At 37.7% G+C, this 18,402-nt stretch overlaps 1 protein-coding gene across 4 annotated transcripts in view; it reads left to right on the top strand.

Moving 5' to 3' along the window:
- ARMC3 (armadillo repeat containing 3) overlaps positions 1 to 18,402 on the top strand; it is a 123,982-nt gene that overhangs the window by 39,694 nt on the left and 65,886 nt on the right. For 3 of the 4 annotated variants that reach the window (XM_010367559.2, XM_010367557.2, XM_010367560.2), the window contains exons 4-8: positions 265 to 390; positions 3,524 to 3,592; positions 3,853 to 4,028; positions 6,389 to 6,583; positions 12,765 to 12,948. In XM_010367559.2, coding sequence (XP_010365861.1) covers positions 265 to 390; positions 3,524 to 3,592; positions 3,853 to 4,028; positions 6,389 to 6,583; positions 12,765 to 12,948 — 750 coding nt within the window. The remainder of the gene's footprint in view (positions 1 to 264; positions 391 to 3,523; positions 3,593 to 3,852; positions 4,029 to 6,388; positions 6,584 to 12,764; positions 12,949 to 18,402) is intronic. The other variant, XM_010367561.2, reaches the window with a different exon arrangement.

The following is an 18,402-nucleotide window of genomic DNA, read 5'->3' as shown; positions in this document are numbered from 1 at the left end:
AATACAAAAAAATATCTAGCCAGGCAAGGTGGCGGGCGCCTGTAGTCCCAGCTACTCGGGAGGCTGAGGCAGGAGAATGGCATAAACCTGGGAGGCGGAGCTTGCAGTGAGCTGAGATCCGGGCACTGCACTCCAGCCTGGGCGACAGAGCGAGACTCTGTCTCAAAAAAAAAAAAAAAAAAAAAGAAATTGGAATGGCACAAGGCAGAATGCTGATGAGATCGATAATATCCATGTATGGTTTTGTTTTACGTGTGATGTCAGGTGAGGAAAATAAAACAACCCTCCTTGAACTTGGAGCTGTGGAACCTTTAACTAAGCTACTCACCCACGAAGATAAAATTGTAAGAAGAAATGCTACTATGATATTTGGAATCCTGGCTTCTAATAGTAAGTATCAACTTTAAAAAATAATCAAATAATCCCATGTAATGCATTATCATTCTTTTAAATTTAACATTAAGGAATTTGTTTCAATTTTATTTAAACTGACTTTAATGTTCACAAAAACGTTTTATCAGTATAATGCAGCAAATGTGTGATTTCATATTTTAAGGGATAATTTTAAAATAGGGAAAATATGTGCAAGCACATCCATGCAAAAACTCCTCTCAGAGTTGGTGATGTAGTCCTACAAGCTGAGATAGCAATCATTTTCTCTTAAAGTTTTTTTCTTTAGTGTAATGTAATTTGCCTGCCTACATGCATGTTACATTTCATATCTATTTCTTAGTGAACAAAGCCTAAAGAGTTTTAATAAACTGATTTTTTTTGAAACTGCAAACTATATTTTACAAAAGATAAATTTAAATGTGCATTTACCAAGGTAGGCAGATCACTTGAGGTCAGGAGTTCGAGACCAGCCTGACCAACATGGTGAAACCCTGTCTCTACTAAAAATACAAAAATTAGCCAGGCATAGTGGCGGGTGCCTGTAATCCCAGCTACTCGGGAGGCTGAGGCAGGAGAATCACTTGAACTCAGGAGGTGGAGGTTGCAGTGAGCTGAGATCGTGCCACTGTACTCCAGCCTGGGCGACAGAGTGAGACTGTCTCAAAAGAATAAATTTTAAAAAGTGCATTTACTTCTTAGACCTATTACTTGCTTGGAATCATATATGTCATATTATTATTCTATTAATATATAATATATACTATGTAATATTAATCATGTATATATGATTAACATTAATATGTGATTAATATCAAGAATACAATATCAATTATATTATGTATCATTAGTATAATATATTAATATGTAATTATACATTATATATTAAATAACATATTAGTATCATATAATATGACGGTATAATAATATTAGTTAAAAGACACTATTAGGTCCATTAGAATATCAGTTTGACCACCATGCCAATAAAGGCAGTCTCTGACTTATGAACAGGATATGTTTTCCTTGTCATTTTCTAATGGTAGTTTTTGAGTCAGCCACCAAAAACCCTGTAACTCATAATAAATTTTAAATGACACTCTTAGTGGAGACTGAATTCTAACATTAAACTTAGGTAGCTATGACTAAACACATGCCTATCATGGTACATGGCTAAAATCATTATACTTTCCCATCTTATGATAATCTCAGCAAAACACAAGCACGAATTCTTTCCTAGTTTTCCTGCCTACCCGCCACTCACCATTTTCCCTGGACCCCGTGTGATGACAGTGAGGCCTCCTTATTCCATGTACAGCAGGGATTTGTGGTATGAGTGTGTTCAGGGACAGTTATGAGTGGAAGTTGGGGAGAGACGTGGAAGGGCGGTTTTGTGTGGCGTCTGTGCCATTACAGCCTCAGCTACAGAGACTGCTTTTGCGGGCAGCTGGGGTGCTGGAAGCAGATGGGGCCCTCTGCGAGGAGTCAGTGGAAGGCAGTGACTTTGGGAGCTCTGATGGTAGTTGTGCTCTAAGGCAGGGGCCTGGGAGTGTTTCCGGAGATAGCAACAGGATGAGGGCAGTCATGCGGAGTGCATGTCCCACCAACTTAGACTATGATAATAATACTAGTTAACACTTACATGCACTGACAAGGGGCCAGGCACTGTGCTAAGTGCTACTGATATATTAAACCATTTCATCCTATCTAGCAGCCCTGTGAGGTAGGTACTATTATTATTTCCTTTACATCTGAGGTAACAGAGGCATAGAGAAGTTAAATAAGGCAGTACTCAATTGAATTATGGGCCTTCCTAAGTTTATCACAGGGATTATCTGTGTAGCAATTCTATGTTAGTATCATATTGAATGTTTAACCAAAAACAAAAAAGGAAAATTATAACCAAAAAAGGGAAGTTTTTAAAATTTCTTATGTTTTATGCTATTTACAAACCATGGAATTTGAGAAACAAAAATATTTTGTGGCCAGGCATGGTGGCTCACTCCTGTAATCCCAGCACTTTGGGAGGCTGAGGTGGGAGGATTGCTTGAGTCCAGGAGATTGAGGCTGCAGTGAGCCATGATCACACCACTGCACCCCAGCCTGGGTGACAGAGTGAAACCCTGTCTCAAAACACACACACAAACCTTTGTAATACCTCTTATGCAACTCTTTATTTTAAAAGTAGGATAGATACCTCAAAGCATTCGTTTATTTGCCCAAAGTCATGCAGGTGGTTAGTAATGGCACTGAGGTTAGAGCCCTGTACACAGGCATACCTGTCTAGCTTTAATTAGGCTGACAAAAATAGTATAAAATGTACTTTACAACAGTCAATATACTTATTTTTAAGCATTTTTGGCATTTCTAACAATCAAATTGAACGTAAGCAATCAAAATGTATTAATTGAAATAGGCTGGATAATTCTTATTTGCATTCTGTACAAGATTTATTAAAATCAGAATTTAAAAATACCCTCCCAGCAAAACACACACACACAAAGATTACTATTACATAATCAATAAGTGTAGGACACAGTAACTCAACTCTTCTGATATGTGTTCTAGGCACATTTTGCACTTTTATGGTTATTGTTTCTAGTGTCTTAGAAGGAAGTACAGCTCAGGATCGAGGAATTTAGCAGGCTAGAGAATGTGCTGGGTTGGCCCCACCTAGGCAAGAAACCTGCCCCACCACTTGCTGTGTGGTTTTGAGCCTCAATTTCCTCCTCTGTAAAATGAGATAATAATATTACCTGTCTCATAAGGGAGTGTTCAGTAGATACTGCCATTATCATTATTATTTTGAGACAGGGTCTCACTCCGTTGCCCAGGCTAGATTTCAGTGGCGTGATCTCAGCTCACTGCAACCTTTGCCTCCCAGGTTCAAGTGATTCTCCTGCCTCAGCCTCCCAAGTAGCTGGGATTACAGGTACAAACCACCATACCTGGCTAATTTTTGTATTTTTAATAAGGTAGGGGTTTCACCATGTTGGCCAGGCTGGTCTTGAACTCCTGACCTCAAGTGATTCACCTGCCTCAGCCTTCCAAAATGCTGGGATTACAGTCATGAACCACCTCACCCGGCCTATTATTATTATCAATAAACATCAATATTCTGTTTCTTCCTTTGTAGATGGTGTTAAAAAATTGTTAAGGGAGTTAGATGTCATGAATTCTGTCATTGCCCAGCTCGCTCCAGAAGGTAACTTTGCATTCTATATCTGATTTAAAAAATGGAACTGGTTTTTTACAGTTGATTAAACTATATATTGAAAATCATTCATGAACTATTGTGAAGTGTTATTAAAATCTCTCAAACCAGAACTCAATTTTGAGTTTATAAAAAAGGTGAGCTATAAGCAAGATACAATTTGTGGAGCTTTGGTTTCCAAAGCATATTTTAAAGTAGTGACTGAATAATAAGCAGTTGGCATACTTGTGTTATTTATTTTTGATACACAGAAGAAGTAGTTATCCATGAGTTTGCTAGTCTTTGTCTAGCAAACATGTCTGCAGAATACACCAGTAAAGTGCAAATATTTGAACATGGGGGATTAGAGCCACTCATCAGACTACTGAGTAGCCCAGACCCAGATGTAAAGAAGAATTCTATGGAATGCATTTACAACTTGGTGCAGGTAAGATTAATTTCTAAAAAGTGTTCTGACAAAAGCTGATTTTAGAATTTATTTTCCCATTAAAAATAGAAAAAAGCTTTTAAAAACTCACCAGTTTTGCATCATCAGATCTTCTTTTTACTGGTATTTATCATTCAGAGAAAAAATAATGGAAGCTTAATGTAGATATCTTTCAATTTTCACATAAGTCATTGTTTTCTATGAAAAAGTATTTTGGAAATGTATTTCTATTTTTAAAGAATAGAATGGCATGCAAATAAAATGTACTTCTTTTGAAACAAGAAATCTAATATGCGGAACCTGGGCAGTTACTATTGATTGAACCCTGGTGGTCTAAGCACATCGGATGTAATATATACCCTATTCAATGTACTGAGATTTTGGTTTAGGCTTATTTGTTGCTAAAAATCTAATGATCTGAGTATGCAGAACAGAATTCATTGTCCACAATAGCAAGACACCACCTCACTCTGCTGTTTTCCTTTGTCATGGAAAGAAACTGCCAACCTTCCCCTCCCCTACAGTCCTGTCCTTTGAACCCCCACCCTGGGAACACACATACATACGCACACACACACACACACACACGCACACACCCTCACGCCCACAGCAGGTCAGCTTCCTGCTGCTTTGAACAGCTTTCTCTGCTGCTTAGATTCCTTAACAATTATCATGCACATTTGATGAACTTTAGATCACCTGAAATTGGAAAGACACAAATTTTAAATGGCCATCAATAGAGTAAGAAATGAGGAGATACCAAAACGAGAGTGAAGAGAGGATTAATGGAGAGGCAACGTATCCAGGCAGAGAGAGACAAACAGGCTCATGTCAAAAGGCAGCAAAAGCAAAATTCCTGGCCCAGCATGCAGTTGCCACTCCCCCTCCCTCCCTAAAAAAGACATCCTAAAGAGGAAGCTCAGTCCCTCTTTTCCCTTCTCCCGTTACTTTGGCTTTACCTCATTTGATTAAATATTCCTATAAGCATATTTGTGTTTTAAATCCAAAGACTCCTTACAGCAATATTTCCCTATTGTTTTAATCAAGAAGAAATCAAAATAATTACCCCCACAGTTCTTAACAGCAGTACTGGCTTAAAAATGTGTATTAGTTTCCTCGGGCTGCTGTAACAAAGTACTACAAACTAGGTGGCTTAAAACTACAGACAGTCACAGTTCTGGAGGCCAGAAGTTCAAAATCAAGGTGTCAGTAGGACCACATCCCCACTGAGACTACATAAGATCCTTCCTCTCCTCTTCCCATCTGCATGTAGTGGCCATCCATTGGTAGCATCCCTTGGCTTGTGGTTGCATTCCAGCAAGCTCTCCCTCTGTCATCTCTCTCCCCTAAGGACACTAATTGTACAAGGACACCACTAAAGGCCCACCTTACTCCAGGACAACCTCATCTTAACCAATTACATCTGCAATGACCCTGTTTTCAATAAGATCACATTATGAGGTACTGGGGTTAGGACTTCAACATTTATTTTGGGGGGATACAATTCAATCCATGACAAAAAGCAACCTACAGTTGTGTCTAAAGGAAGCTGAATATTAGTGATCAACTGAAGGATGGACAGGGGAAAGCTAAGCTACAATTGGAACATTTTCTGCCTTATAAATATATATAGTAAAATAGTAAAATATAAAAAAAGTATAAATATAAAATATACTATTTTATATTTACCATGTTTTGATTAAAGGTGTCTTGTCTTAAAAGAGTTTGGGAGCGTTTCATGGCTTCTTGGCTTGTTTTCTTAAGCTCCCCCAACCACCCACTTCTTCACTCACACAGAATCACAGACATATAAGCACAACAATTGTCTGGATTACAATGACCTCTTGATTGTGTAAATGTCTTAAATAAAGGTCATGTATCTGAATAAACCTGCTTTAAATTTGCATGCAGAGGGCCTGTCAACAGTACTGCATGCTAATAGGTATTTCATAAACAATCCATTTGAATGAGATAATAAGGAATCAATGCCATATCATTGTATTAATTACTATTTGAAGCAGTGTATCCAAGTGTGAAAAGAATTTCATTATGCATAGATTTTATTATAATGCTGTTTAGAGTAATCAGAATTTGCTGTATAATAAACAATAGATACTACAAAAGACATAGACCATGTATATTTTGTTGTAGACAATGTCTACATATTACAGTTAAAATAAATTTTGGTGTTGTCAATTGAAAGATTTCTTATTTTTGTGAGTTATTTTGGAAGGGAATCTGGAGTAAAAGATGGGAAAATTATAACTTATGTTCTTGTGTTAGAAAACAGAATTTCTCCATTCTTGAGAATGTATTTTGCTTAAAAAAATATTGTTTGGATTATCTGTATTTTGTGGCAGGATTTTCAGTGTCGAACTACACTTCAAGAACTAAATGCAATACCTCCTATCTTAGATCTCTTGAAGTCAGAATATCCAGTGATTCAGTTGTTGGCTCTCAAAACCTTAGGTGTTATTACAAATGATAAGGAGTCTCGAACAATGCTAAGAGACAGTCAAGGATTGGACCATCTTATTAAGATCCTAGAAACTAAGGTATTTAGTTTCATTCATTTGACTTTCTACGAGGAAATGTATCCCTCCCGAATGTTTAAAATGAACTTTTATTATATTTAATGTGTATTAAGTGTAATGGATTAATTTGCTTATTGCTACATTAAGTTTATTGGCCTGTTTAAATCAGGCTAATTGTAGGGGCCATTATAAACTAATTTTAAAAGTCTTCTGGTTTATCAGACTTAAGATTTTTAAATTCTTGTCTATGATCTTCCTCTTGATTTCCTAAAACCCCTAGGGTGAGTCTTTTAACCTTCATTATGGTTTTCTCTGGGATAAAGCAGAAGCATAATTTACCTTCTATATACATTTTAATAATATTGGAGCTAAATGTCCATAGTTGCTAATAAGCTCCTTAAGAATCAAACTTTAAGAATATCTGTGCCTTCTAGGATCTCTTGGTTACAAAAACTCATCTAGCAGTTTATTGAAAACCATTTAATTGACTTGAGTGGTTCAGATCGCTTCTGAATGTGTCCAGTGTCATTAGCCACTAACTCCTTAGTGAAACAGTAATAAACAGATTTCAGATCCAGTATCCCTACTTCAATATTTAGTAAATTAAATTAATTCTAATAACAGAAATCTACTTGAAGTACCTCTTAGAGATTCCAGAGATAGGAACATATTGAAGGAGTACAATGGAGTAATAACTTTGTATTATGTTTCAAACTATCCAATTGTTAAATTTTTTCTAAAAAAACCAGAACTCAGTTTGATTATACAGCACGGGGAAAATGAAGTACAATATAAAAGAGCAGAGATGGCACAAGCGTGTTCCCAGTTATGTGGACCTACCTGCCTTTGATTCGTGGATCCCATATGTGATCCCCTGTAATTACATTTGTGATGCAAAATCCTAGTAACACTGTATAGCAAACATTTTATCCTATTTAAAAGAGGAACTAAAACCAGAAATGTTACTTAATTTGCCTTATGTCACACAGGTAGAAAGTGACTAACCACAGGATTTATCTGATATGTCACAGTATTCTCACCTATCTGATATTTTACCTGTCTTTTTTTAATTAGGAAAGGGGATGGAAGCACCTACTAGGTGGCAGGCATTGTGATTTTATTAAATTTGTAATTCTTTGAGGAATGTGATGATATTTTTATCTATGAAATGAAAGTATTGATAATTGTATCATTACGTATATAATCATATATGCCTATTATAGCATTAATCCTATTATACAAATAAGAAAAATGCCTCTCAAAGAGGTTGAATAACTTGCCTATGGTTAGAGCTAGGAAATATGTGAGAAGGATTTTTTAAGAACTGATATGTATATATTCTAATGGGAAAAATTCAAAGAATACAAAAATATAGAGAGTGAAAAATAAAAATGCTTGTCCCCATCCTCACCTAAGAGTAGGTACAAGGCACAGGTGTCTGCTCCCATCATTTTTATTCAGCATTGTCCTGGAGGTTGGAACCAGGGCAATAAGGCCAAATAAATAAATAACACAAAAGACTAACAAACTGGGGCCAGGCACAGTGGCTCACACTATAATCCCAGCACTTTGGGAGGCTGAGGTGGGTGGATCATGAGGTCAGGAGATCGAGACCATCTTGGCCAACATGGTGAAACCCCATCTCTACTAAAAACACAAAAATTAGCTGGGCATGGTGGCAAGTGCCTGTAATCCCAGTTACTCGAGAGGTTGAGGCAAAAGAATCGTTTGTACCAGGGAGTTGAAGGTTGCAATGAGCCGAGATCGCACCACTGCACTCCAGCCTGGCAATAGAGCAAGACTCCATCTCACAAAAACAAACAAACAAACAAACAAACAAAAAGACTAACAAACTGGAAAGGAAGAAGTAAAACTGTATTTATTCACAGATTGCATCTATATTTGTTCAGATTGCATGACCACATATACAGAAGATCCTAAGAAGACTACAGAAACTTACTAGAACTAATAAATAGATCTATCAAGGTCACAGGATGAAAGTTCAATACATAAAAATGTATATTTCTATATGTGAGCAATGAACAAAACAGCAAAAGAAAAGTACAATTGGACTTATAATACATTCCTAAAATATGAACTACTTGGAGATAAATTTATCAAAATTTTTGCAAAATCCATACACTAAAAAATATAAAACACTTTTTAAAAGGAACTAAAGAGATAATATACGTATATGGAGTGAACACATATTAATATGTCAGTTTCTACTTAATTACCTTTTGCTTAGTTTTCAAGTATCATATAATGATTGATTTGGTTATATTTAAGCTTGCCATTTGTTTATTTGTCTGATCTGTTGCTTTATTCCACAGTTCATCTCTTCCTGCCTTTTGTAGTGTTAATTATTTTTTGAGATGGAGTCTTGCTCTGTCACCTAGGCTGCATTGCAGTGGCACGATCTTGGCTCACTGCAACTTCCACCTCCTGGGTTCAAGTGATTTTCCTACTCAGCCTCCCAAGTAGCTGGGATTACAGGCATGTGCCACCACACCCAGCTAATTTTTGTATTTTGGGTAGAAAGGGGGGTTTCACCATGTTGGCCAGGCTGGTCTCAAACTCCTAACCTCAGGTGATCCTCCTGCCTTGGCTTCCCAAAGTGCTGGGACTACAGGCATGAGCCACTGCACCCAGCCCCTGTAGTGTTAATTTTTTTAGTGTTAACGTTGTAATTCTTCTCTTGGCTTTTTTGCTATATTTCTTTGTTCTGTTTTTAGTGGTTGCTGTGGTGATTACAATATGCAACTTAACTTTAACTTATAATAGTCTAGACTTAATATTGAACTACTTCAAGTAAAATACTAGAACCTTTTAACAATATCTCTACTTACTTTTCCTGTTGTTAATATTGTTACATATTTTATATCTATGTCCATTATAAACCCAACCACACAATGTAATAATTGTTTTGAAGAGTCCCATATCATGTGTCCTCAAGATATTAAGGATTATACATTCATATGTGTTTGTCTAGTACTTATGCATATATTCATCTGTCCATCAATATTGAATATTTTATATTTACTCACATATTTATGATTTCTGATGCTTTTCATTTTTTCCTGTAGATCCACATTGTCATCAGGGTCATTTCCTTCTGGAGAACCTCATTTAGCATTTCTTATAGTGTGAATATAATGGCATAAATTCTGTCTTTTAAATTTATCTGGAAGTAGCTTCCTTTTGCCTTTAATTTTGAAAAGATACTTTTGCTTGATTCAAAATTCTTGGCTGCTAGTTTTTTCTTTTTAGCGTTTTAAAATTTCTTCTGAATGCCAATATTTCCAATGAAAATTCAACCATTAAGCTTAACTATCTTCCTGTACATGATGTGTCACTTTTCTTTGACTGCTTTTAACACTTTGCTCTTTATCTTTGGCTTTCTGCATTTCTCTTCTGCATAGAAGTGATATAATTGTATATCCTGCTTGGGGTGCTTGACCTTCTTAGATCTGTAAATTAGTGTTTTCTGCCAATCATGGAATTTTTCAGTCATTATTTATGCAAATATTTTTCCTATTCCTTCTTTCCCTCTGGAGCCCAATTACACATAAGTTGTCTCGCTTGATATTTTACAAGACTCTAAAGCTCTGCTCATTTTTCTTCAATTTTCTGGATTAAATAACGTCTTTTGATCTCTATTCAATTTATCTGATTCTTTTGGCATCTCTTATCTGCTGTTTAGTCCATCTGGTGATTTTTTCTTTCTAGTTTTTGTACTTTTCAAGTCTTAAATTTCCATGTTTGAAGTGTCATTTCTCTATTGAGCTTTCCTCTGTGAACATATTTATCATAGCTGCTTTAAAGTCTTTAATTACTTAATCCACCAACATCTGGCCCTATCAGAGTAGATTTCTATTGACTGCCTTTTTCTCTGACTTTGAGTCACTTTCCTGTTTCCTTTTTGCATGGTTAAGAATGAGCATTGTAGATAATACTTTCCAGTGATTCCAGATTCTGTTGTGCCCGTCTGAGGATTGTGGCAATTTTGCTCTAGTAGGTGGTGAACTACACACTTTGTCTCACTAGTGGTGCAGCTGGTATCTCTGCTCAGTTCTTATAGTTTCTGGTTGCTGCTGTTTTTAGCCTGATTCCATGGAGGTTTCCCCAGAGCTTCTACAGTTTGGCGGTCACCTGTGGCACCTCTATCAGTCTCAGGCTCTGACCTCTAACACCTCAGACCAGTAAGGTTTCAGCACTCCGCCAGACGAGCTGCGCATGGATTGAGGAATGCACCGTATTTAAAAGCAGTGAATTAATAATCTCACCTAGCACAGCTCCCTCTTCAAGGATAAGATATAATGCTTTTTAGTCCTTGCCTGTTTATTTTCACCAGGGTCCCTGGGATCTCCTCCATGCGTGTATAGTTTAGTGGTCAGTCAGAGGTCTGGGAATAGTTTATACTCAGATTTTGGGTTATACCATAGAGTTCTCTAGAAAAACAGAACATGATGCATGTATATTGTACGTGTGCCTGTGTATATGGCTGTATTAGTCCGTTTTTACGCTGCTATAAAGAACCACCTGAGACTGGGTTATTTATAAAGAAAAGAGGTTTAATTGACTCACAGATCCTAGTGGCTAAGGCGGCCTCAGGAAACTTATAATCATAGCAGGAGGGGAACTCATCTTACATGGCAGCAGATGAGCATGTGAAGGAGGAACTGTCAAAGACTTATAAAACCATCAGATCTCACGAGAACTCACTGTCACGAGAACAGCATGGGGGAGCTGCCCCCATGATCCAATCACCTCCCATCAGGTCCCTCCCTTGACACATGGGGATTATGTTATTTAATTTGCCTGGAGATCACAATTTGCGATGATATTTGGGTGAGGACACAGAACCAAACCATATCAGTGGGTGTGTGTTGAGGGGGTGGGTGAGTAGTTGCTTTAAGGAATCAGCTCATGTGATTTTGGAGGCTTGGCAAGTCCAAAATCCACAGGTTAGACCAGTAGGCTGAAGACCCAGAGAAGTGCTGTAATTTGAGTCCAGGGGTGCTCTACGGGCAGGATTCCCTCTGTGGCCAGGTAGATCAGTCTTTTCCTATTAAGGCCTTCAACTGACTAGATGAGGTCCACCCACATCATGGAGGGTAATCTGCTTTACTCAACGTCTGTTTTAAACATTAATTTCATATAAAAAGTACTTTCACAAACATAATATTTGGCCAAATATTTGGGTACTGTGGCCCAGATAAAAATTCATCGCAAGTTTTCTCCTTGTCAGTTTGGTACCCATATGCATCTTAAATCATAATCTTCAAATAAAGACAATGATGAGATCATACTTTTACCTAACATAATACAACTATCCTATATACAACCAAATATTTCCCAATGCTTACCCCAGAAGAAGATGCAAAATTCTTAGGTAATGTTTACCCTTCCTGGGCCCACAAATCCTGGCTATGGGAGAAATGGCACCATATGGTAGACACTGATTCAGAGCATATACAGCATTCTGGAGAACCCTGCCCAAGCCCTGAAAGGTATTGCCAACTAGCTGGTGCTGTAACTGAGTCTTCAAAAGGCCAGTCTATCAAGCCAGCTGCTTCAGGATGGTGGGCAACATGGTCAAACCAGTGAATTCCATGAACATTGGCCACAATGTATTTGCTGTGAAAGTGAGTTCCTTCCCTTCATGATGGTGGATTATCCTTTCGAACATTTCTCACTTTTGGGATTTCCCCTTTACATTTCTAGCTATTTAGGTAAAACTGCAGTTTTCTATAGCTGTGGGGATTCAGTAGATTTCCTCAGGCAAGACGGCCACACACTCGCAATACTTCTCTTACAGTCACAAATTATTTTAAAGTATATATTTTCATCAGCTTCTGTCTTGCTTTTAAAAAAATATTTTCTCCGGATTTCAAAATAGTTTTTTGTGGAAGACTGGATGAGCAACTTCATTGACTACGATTTCTGGAAGTTTCCTCCCTAGCATTACTTTTTATCCATAACACATTTTGGAGTAAGGGAAAGGAGAAGAGACAGGGCACACGGCCAAGAAGAGTGATGTTACTTTGATAAGCAGAACTCCTGTTCCCTGGGGCCTCTGTCACAACAAAATTCATTACATTGTGTTCTGACTGACTTTATTTCCTCTTGTAGTCAAATTTGGGAAATGTACCTTTCTTTTAGTACAACTTTCTAAAGTTGTATTTGCTTTTATTATTAGGAATTGAATGACCTTCATATAGAAGCACTTGCAGTGATAGCCAATTGCCTTGAAGACATGGATTCTATGGTGCAGATTCAGCAGACAGGGGGTCTTAAAAAGCTCCTGTCATTTGCAGAAAACTCTACAATTCCTGATATTCAGAAGAATGCGGCAAAAGCCATTACTAAAGCAGCTTATGATCGTATGTCTCATTTTATTTTATTTTATTTATTTTGACACAGGGTCTCGCTCTATTGCTCAGGCTGGAGAGCAATGGCATGATCACAGCTCACTGCAGCCTCAAGCTCCCCAGGTTGCAAGTGATTCTGCCACCTCAGCCTTCCTAGTAGCTGGAACTACAGGCGTGCACCACCATGCCTGGCTAATTGTATTTTTTGTAGAGACATGGTTTCACTATGTTGCCCAGGCTAGTCTAGAACTCCTGGGTTCAAGCAATCTGCCTACTTTGAGTTACAGGCATGAGCCACCGCACCCTGCCATATCTTATTTTATATAAACAAAGCATATATAATTCCTCTTGTCTCAATTTTGATTAGTACTAACAAACCCTAGAGTATTTGTCTGCTTTTAAAAAACCATTTGAGAATAGTGCTATATTTACTACTTAAGTCCAAACTCATTTCACTTCCAATGAGTTAGAGATTTGTCAAGGATATGAAGAACTCAATATGATTTCATTATCCTATTTTTCAAAAAACAATTCATTTCTATATTAAGTTTTAAGCCTTTATTTTGCTTGAATTTGGAATTACACAGAATGTATGTATTGTTTGTGAACCTGAAAGCATTGAAGAAATCCCCATTCACAATGATATCTATAAAGTAATCTCCAAGTTTCAGCTGGAGTCTAGTAGCACCATGTTACATAGCTGTGAAAAACAATATGCTCATACTATATACATAATACAATTTACATTTCAGTGACAAGTTGACATAAATCTGTAAAATATGAGAGATTAATTACATCACAAGTACAGAAGATGAAATTATAGTTTTAATTTATGTGTATTTGGAGTCTTTTATCTAATAAAAGATGTGATTTTATTTTTCCCCTTCTGCACCACTACTTTTATAAATGACGACAGCATTGACTATTTTAAGTGATTTATAGCTAAACATATATACTCACATCTATATATCTATCTATGTGTATACTATGGGAAACACTTCCTTTTCAGCACACACTGGATTTCTTCAAGGCAAAGCTTTAATGCAGTAAGCAAGATTTCACTGTCCAGTATGTAGTGTGCATAGAGGGGCCTCATGAGTTACAATATAAATGCCTATTTGAGAGACTGGTTATGAAATCAAGGTTTTTTTAATATTGGCAAAAGTTGGTTTATACAGTATTCTATCAGATGGAACTTAGACATTATCATAGCTGGTCAGTTCTCTTTTCCTGCTATCCCAGTCCTTAGCTAATTGAGACCCAAAGAGAAGTAAAATGGGGAGACATAGACAATGTTACACCTAAAATGTTTGCATATCACAGCGTCTCTTTGGAGAGTATTTATATGTATCAAATGTGGCTGGGTCATTCTAATTCTGTTCTCACTCATTTTGAGGTGGTAGTTTGATGATGCCTACCCATCATGTGCCATAGTACTGGAAAGTATGCTGGACAGAGTTCCTGGTACTAGAGTTCTAGTACTAGTTCCACTACTGGCATTGTAACAACCTACTTAAGTGATTTTGGGTGAACTACAACTTCTGCAGAACAATGTATATATTCATTTACTCATGATTTCTTATCGAGCCCTCACCCAGAACAGGAAAGTAAACAGGCAATCACAATGCAGTGTTCAAAGTGATTAATGATGGAAACACAGGATCACCCAGCAAGGCTCCCGGCACAGATCTGGATCAGAAAAATATTCCTGAAATCAGTGATTAACAAGCTAGGACCTAGAGTAAATAAGATAAATTGTCTGGTCAAAGAAGGTTCAGACAGGATGGAGGCGGAGAAGTGGTTCTGAGAAAGACCACTGTGTATAAAAGCCAGAGGAGGGACAACATGGTAAGTTCCAGAACCGAAAGCTTTCAGAATGGCTAATGACCAGAATGCCACAGAACACTGAACACTCAGGCTATGCATGTACTGAGGAGCCCAGTGCTCATGGACATTATTAGCCCAGTTAAGGATTTTGGACTTTATTTTAATGGCAACAAAGAGCCATTGAAGTTACTCAGAGAAGGGAGGGAACATCACACATTTTCACTTAAGAGAACTCGTGTTGCAGAGTGGAGAACAGATTGGAAATGTTTAGCACCAGACACAGAAGACCAAAAGGGGGTTGCTGTAGTCACCTGGGTGAGATGTGAAGGTGCCCTGAAACAGAGATGTGGTGTTCGGGATTGGCTCGAGGCACTTTGCAAGGAGAACCACCAGCACATGTGTGAGTATTTTTGAATGACTACGTTACTTGAAAAAGGAAGAAGGCTACACTAAGGATGAGGCCAGGTTTCTGGCTTAGACAGCTGCAAGTAAAAGGATGCCACTCACAGGAATGGAGAACCCAAGAAGTGGAGCGGTTTTGCTTGAAGAAAAGGAATCAATCCTATTCTTGTTTTTAAAATTGTGGTGAAATACAAATATGAAATTTACCATCTTCATCATTTTTAAGTGTAGAGTTCAGTGGCATTAAATGTATTCACATTGTTGTGGTGCTGTCCATCCATAGAAATCGTTTCATTTAGCAAAACTAAAAGTACACCAATTAAACAATAATTCCTACTCCTTCTTCATGCAAACTCCTGGCAATCACTATTCTTTGTCCCTATGAATCTGATGACTCTAGATCCCTCATATATGTGGAATCATATAGCATTTGTCCTTTTGCAAATGCATTGCACTTAGCATGATGTCCTCAAGGTTCATTCATGTTGTAGCATGTGTCACAATTTCCTCCCTTAAAGCCGAAGAATATTCCATTGTCTGTAAAGACCACATTTTGTTTATCCTTTCAACCCTGGATGGACAGTTGGTTGCATCTGCCTTTTGGTTAACATGAATAATGTTGCTAAGAATGTGGGTGTACAGATACCTCTTTGAGTCCCTGATTTCAATTCTTTTGGATATGTACCTAGAATTGGAGTTACTGAATCATATGGTAATTATATTTTTAGTTTTTTTTTTTTTTTTTTTTGGAGACAGTCTCACTCTATCACCCAGGCTGGAGTGCAATGGTGTGATCTCGGCTCACTGCAACCTCCACCTCCTGGCTTCAAGCAATTCTCCTGCCTCAGTCTCCTAAGTAGCTGGGACTACAGGTGCGCACCACCACACCTAGCTAATTTTTGTATTTGCAGTAGAGACATGGTTTCACCATGTTATCCAAGCTGGTCTCGAACTCCTGACCTCAGACAATCCACCTGCCTCAGCCTCCCAAAGTGCTGGGATTACAGGTGTGAGCCACCACACCCATTTTCTATTTTTAATTTTTTTGAGAAACTGCCATATCTTTTTCTGTAGCAGCTGTACCATTTAATATTCCCATAACCAATGCACAAGAGTTCCAATTTCTCCACATCCTGGCCAACACTTGTTATTTTCTGTTTGTTGATAGTAGCCATCCTAATGGGTGTGAGGTGCTGTCTCATTGTGCTTTTTATGTGCATGTCCCTAATGATGAGCAACTTCAAGCATCTTTTTTGTGTGCTTATTGGCCACTTGCATATTTCCTTTGGAGATATCCAAGTCCTTCTCCCATTTTTTGATCGGGTTGTTTTCTTGATGCTGAGTTACACAAGTTCTTCATATATTCTGGATATTAACCCCTTATCAGATATTATTTGAAAATAGTTTCTCCCATTCTATGGGTTGCCTTTTCACTCTGTTGATTGTGTGCTTTGATGCACAAAAGTTTTAAATTGTGATGCAATCCAATGTATCTATTTTGTTGCCTATGCTGTTTGCTGTTGGTGTCGTACCCAATAACTCATTACCAAATATCATAAAGCTTTTGCCCTGTGTTTTCTTCTAGGAGTTTTGTAGTTGTAGCTCTTACATTTAGGTCTTGATACGTTGAGTTTATTTTTATCTAGGGTATAAAATTATGGTCCCAGTTCATTCTTTTTCATGTAGATATAAATTTTTCCTAGCATCATTTGTTGAAATTGGTTCTTTATTTGTAATACAAAGGAATTCAAGCAGATGGTCTTTAAATCCTTTCTGGCACTTAATGTTTTCTGATTCTACTTCCTTATGTTAGCTCTAAAATAACTAAATTCCAGTTTGAAGTTGTGTCTCCTCAGTCTTTATGTTAGAATCTAATGACTAACTGTATTTACTTCATGTATGTCATCTGTGATCGCATTATGTTCCCTTCAAACATCACTTTTTCAGACCGGAGAATTCAGATCTTGTTTAGTCTTTCTCCACACATGTCCTCAGGCCATTCTGGGATCATTCTCTTACCTCTTCTGGACTTCCTCTTGTTTATTATACCCTCCTTGAAATGTGTTGATAAGTATTATGAAAGCTATAAATATGCACCATCATTTTATATTACTATAGATAGGTTAATTTATCATTTTTTCCATTTCAGTCTTATGCAGCTAGTATTTTAGTCTCTTAACTACATTAGCATATTGGGCCAATGCTTTGAAGGAAGGACCTGCAGGGAGCCCCCAGATCATCTTTCTCAGTCAGGACCCAGAGCTCAAAGTTCCTCATTTTAGTTTGTAGCATTTTGGGGCTGGGCGTGGTGGCTCACACCTGTAATCCTAGCACTTTGGGGGGTTGAGGTGAGAAGATCACTTGACACCAGGAGTTCAAGACCAGCCTAGGCAACAGAGCAAGACCCCCCCATCTCTACACAAAATGTTTAAAAAATGAGCCATGCATGGTGTTGTGTACCTGTAGTCCCAGCTACTTGGGAAGCTGAGGAAGGAAGATCACTTGAGCCCAGGGGTTTGAGGCTGCAGTGAGATGTGATCATGCTACTGCACTCCAGCCTGGGTAACTGAGCAAGACCCTTAATAATAGTAATAATAATGATAATACATCCTAACATTTTTCATTTATAGTTAAAAATGCAAACTTTGCTTTGGACTAGTATTGCATTTTCTTTAAGGCCTGGTATAGGATCAATTTGTACAAGTGTTCTATTAAATCTTGGAAAGGCACACTCTGCTTACTATTTAAATAAACATTTATCATATGCATGCTATATGCAAAGTGTTGTTCCAGAAGATCAGGATAAACAATGGATGGAATGAATAAATATTTTCTGAATAAACAAAAAGATATATTTCCTGTAGAAAGCGGAGTTTGATTATCTTTTGGTTCAATTTTATAAATTATATTGTACAGTTTTATCCTTATTCTTTTTTTAGCTATATGATCTATCACAGATGAAGAGTAGTATGTTAGAAGTTTCCCACTATATTATTCTTGTTTTCTAATTTTTTTTTTTTTGAGACGGAGTCTCGCTCTGTCGCCCAGGCTGGAGTGCAGTGTGGTGATCTTGGCTCACTGCAAGCTCTGCCTCCCAGGTTCTTGCCATTCTGCTGCCTCAGCCTCCCTAGTAGCTGGGACTACAGGCACCCGCCACCACGCCCGGCTAATTTTTTGTATTTTTAGTAGATACGGGGTTTCACCATGTTAGCCAGGACAGTCTCGATCTCCTGACCT

Source organism: Rhinopithecus roxellana, chromosome 11, assembly GCF_007565055.1.
Source record: "Rhinopithecus roxellana isolate Shanxi Qingling chromosome 11, ASM756505v1, whole genome shotgun sequence".
Lineage (NCBI taxonomy): Eukaryota > Metazoa > Chordata > Mammalia > Primates > Cercopithecidae > Rhinopithecus > Rhinopithecus roxellana.
Note: the sequence above shows the minus strand (reverse complement) of the source record. Positions and strands in the feature narration are given on the sequence as shown.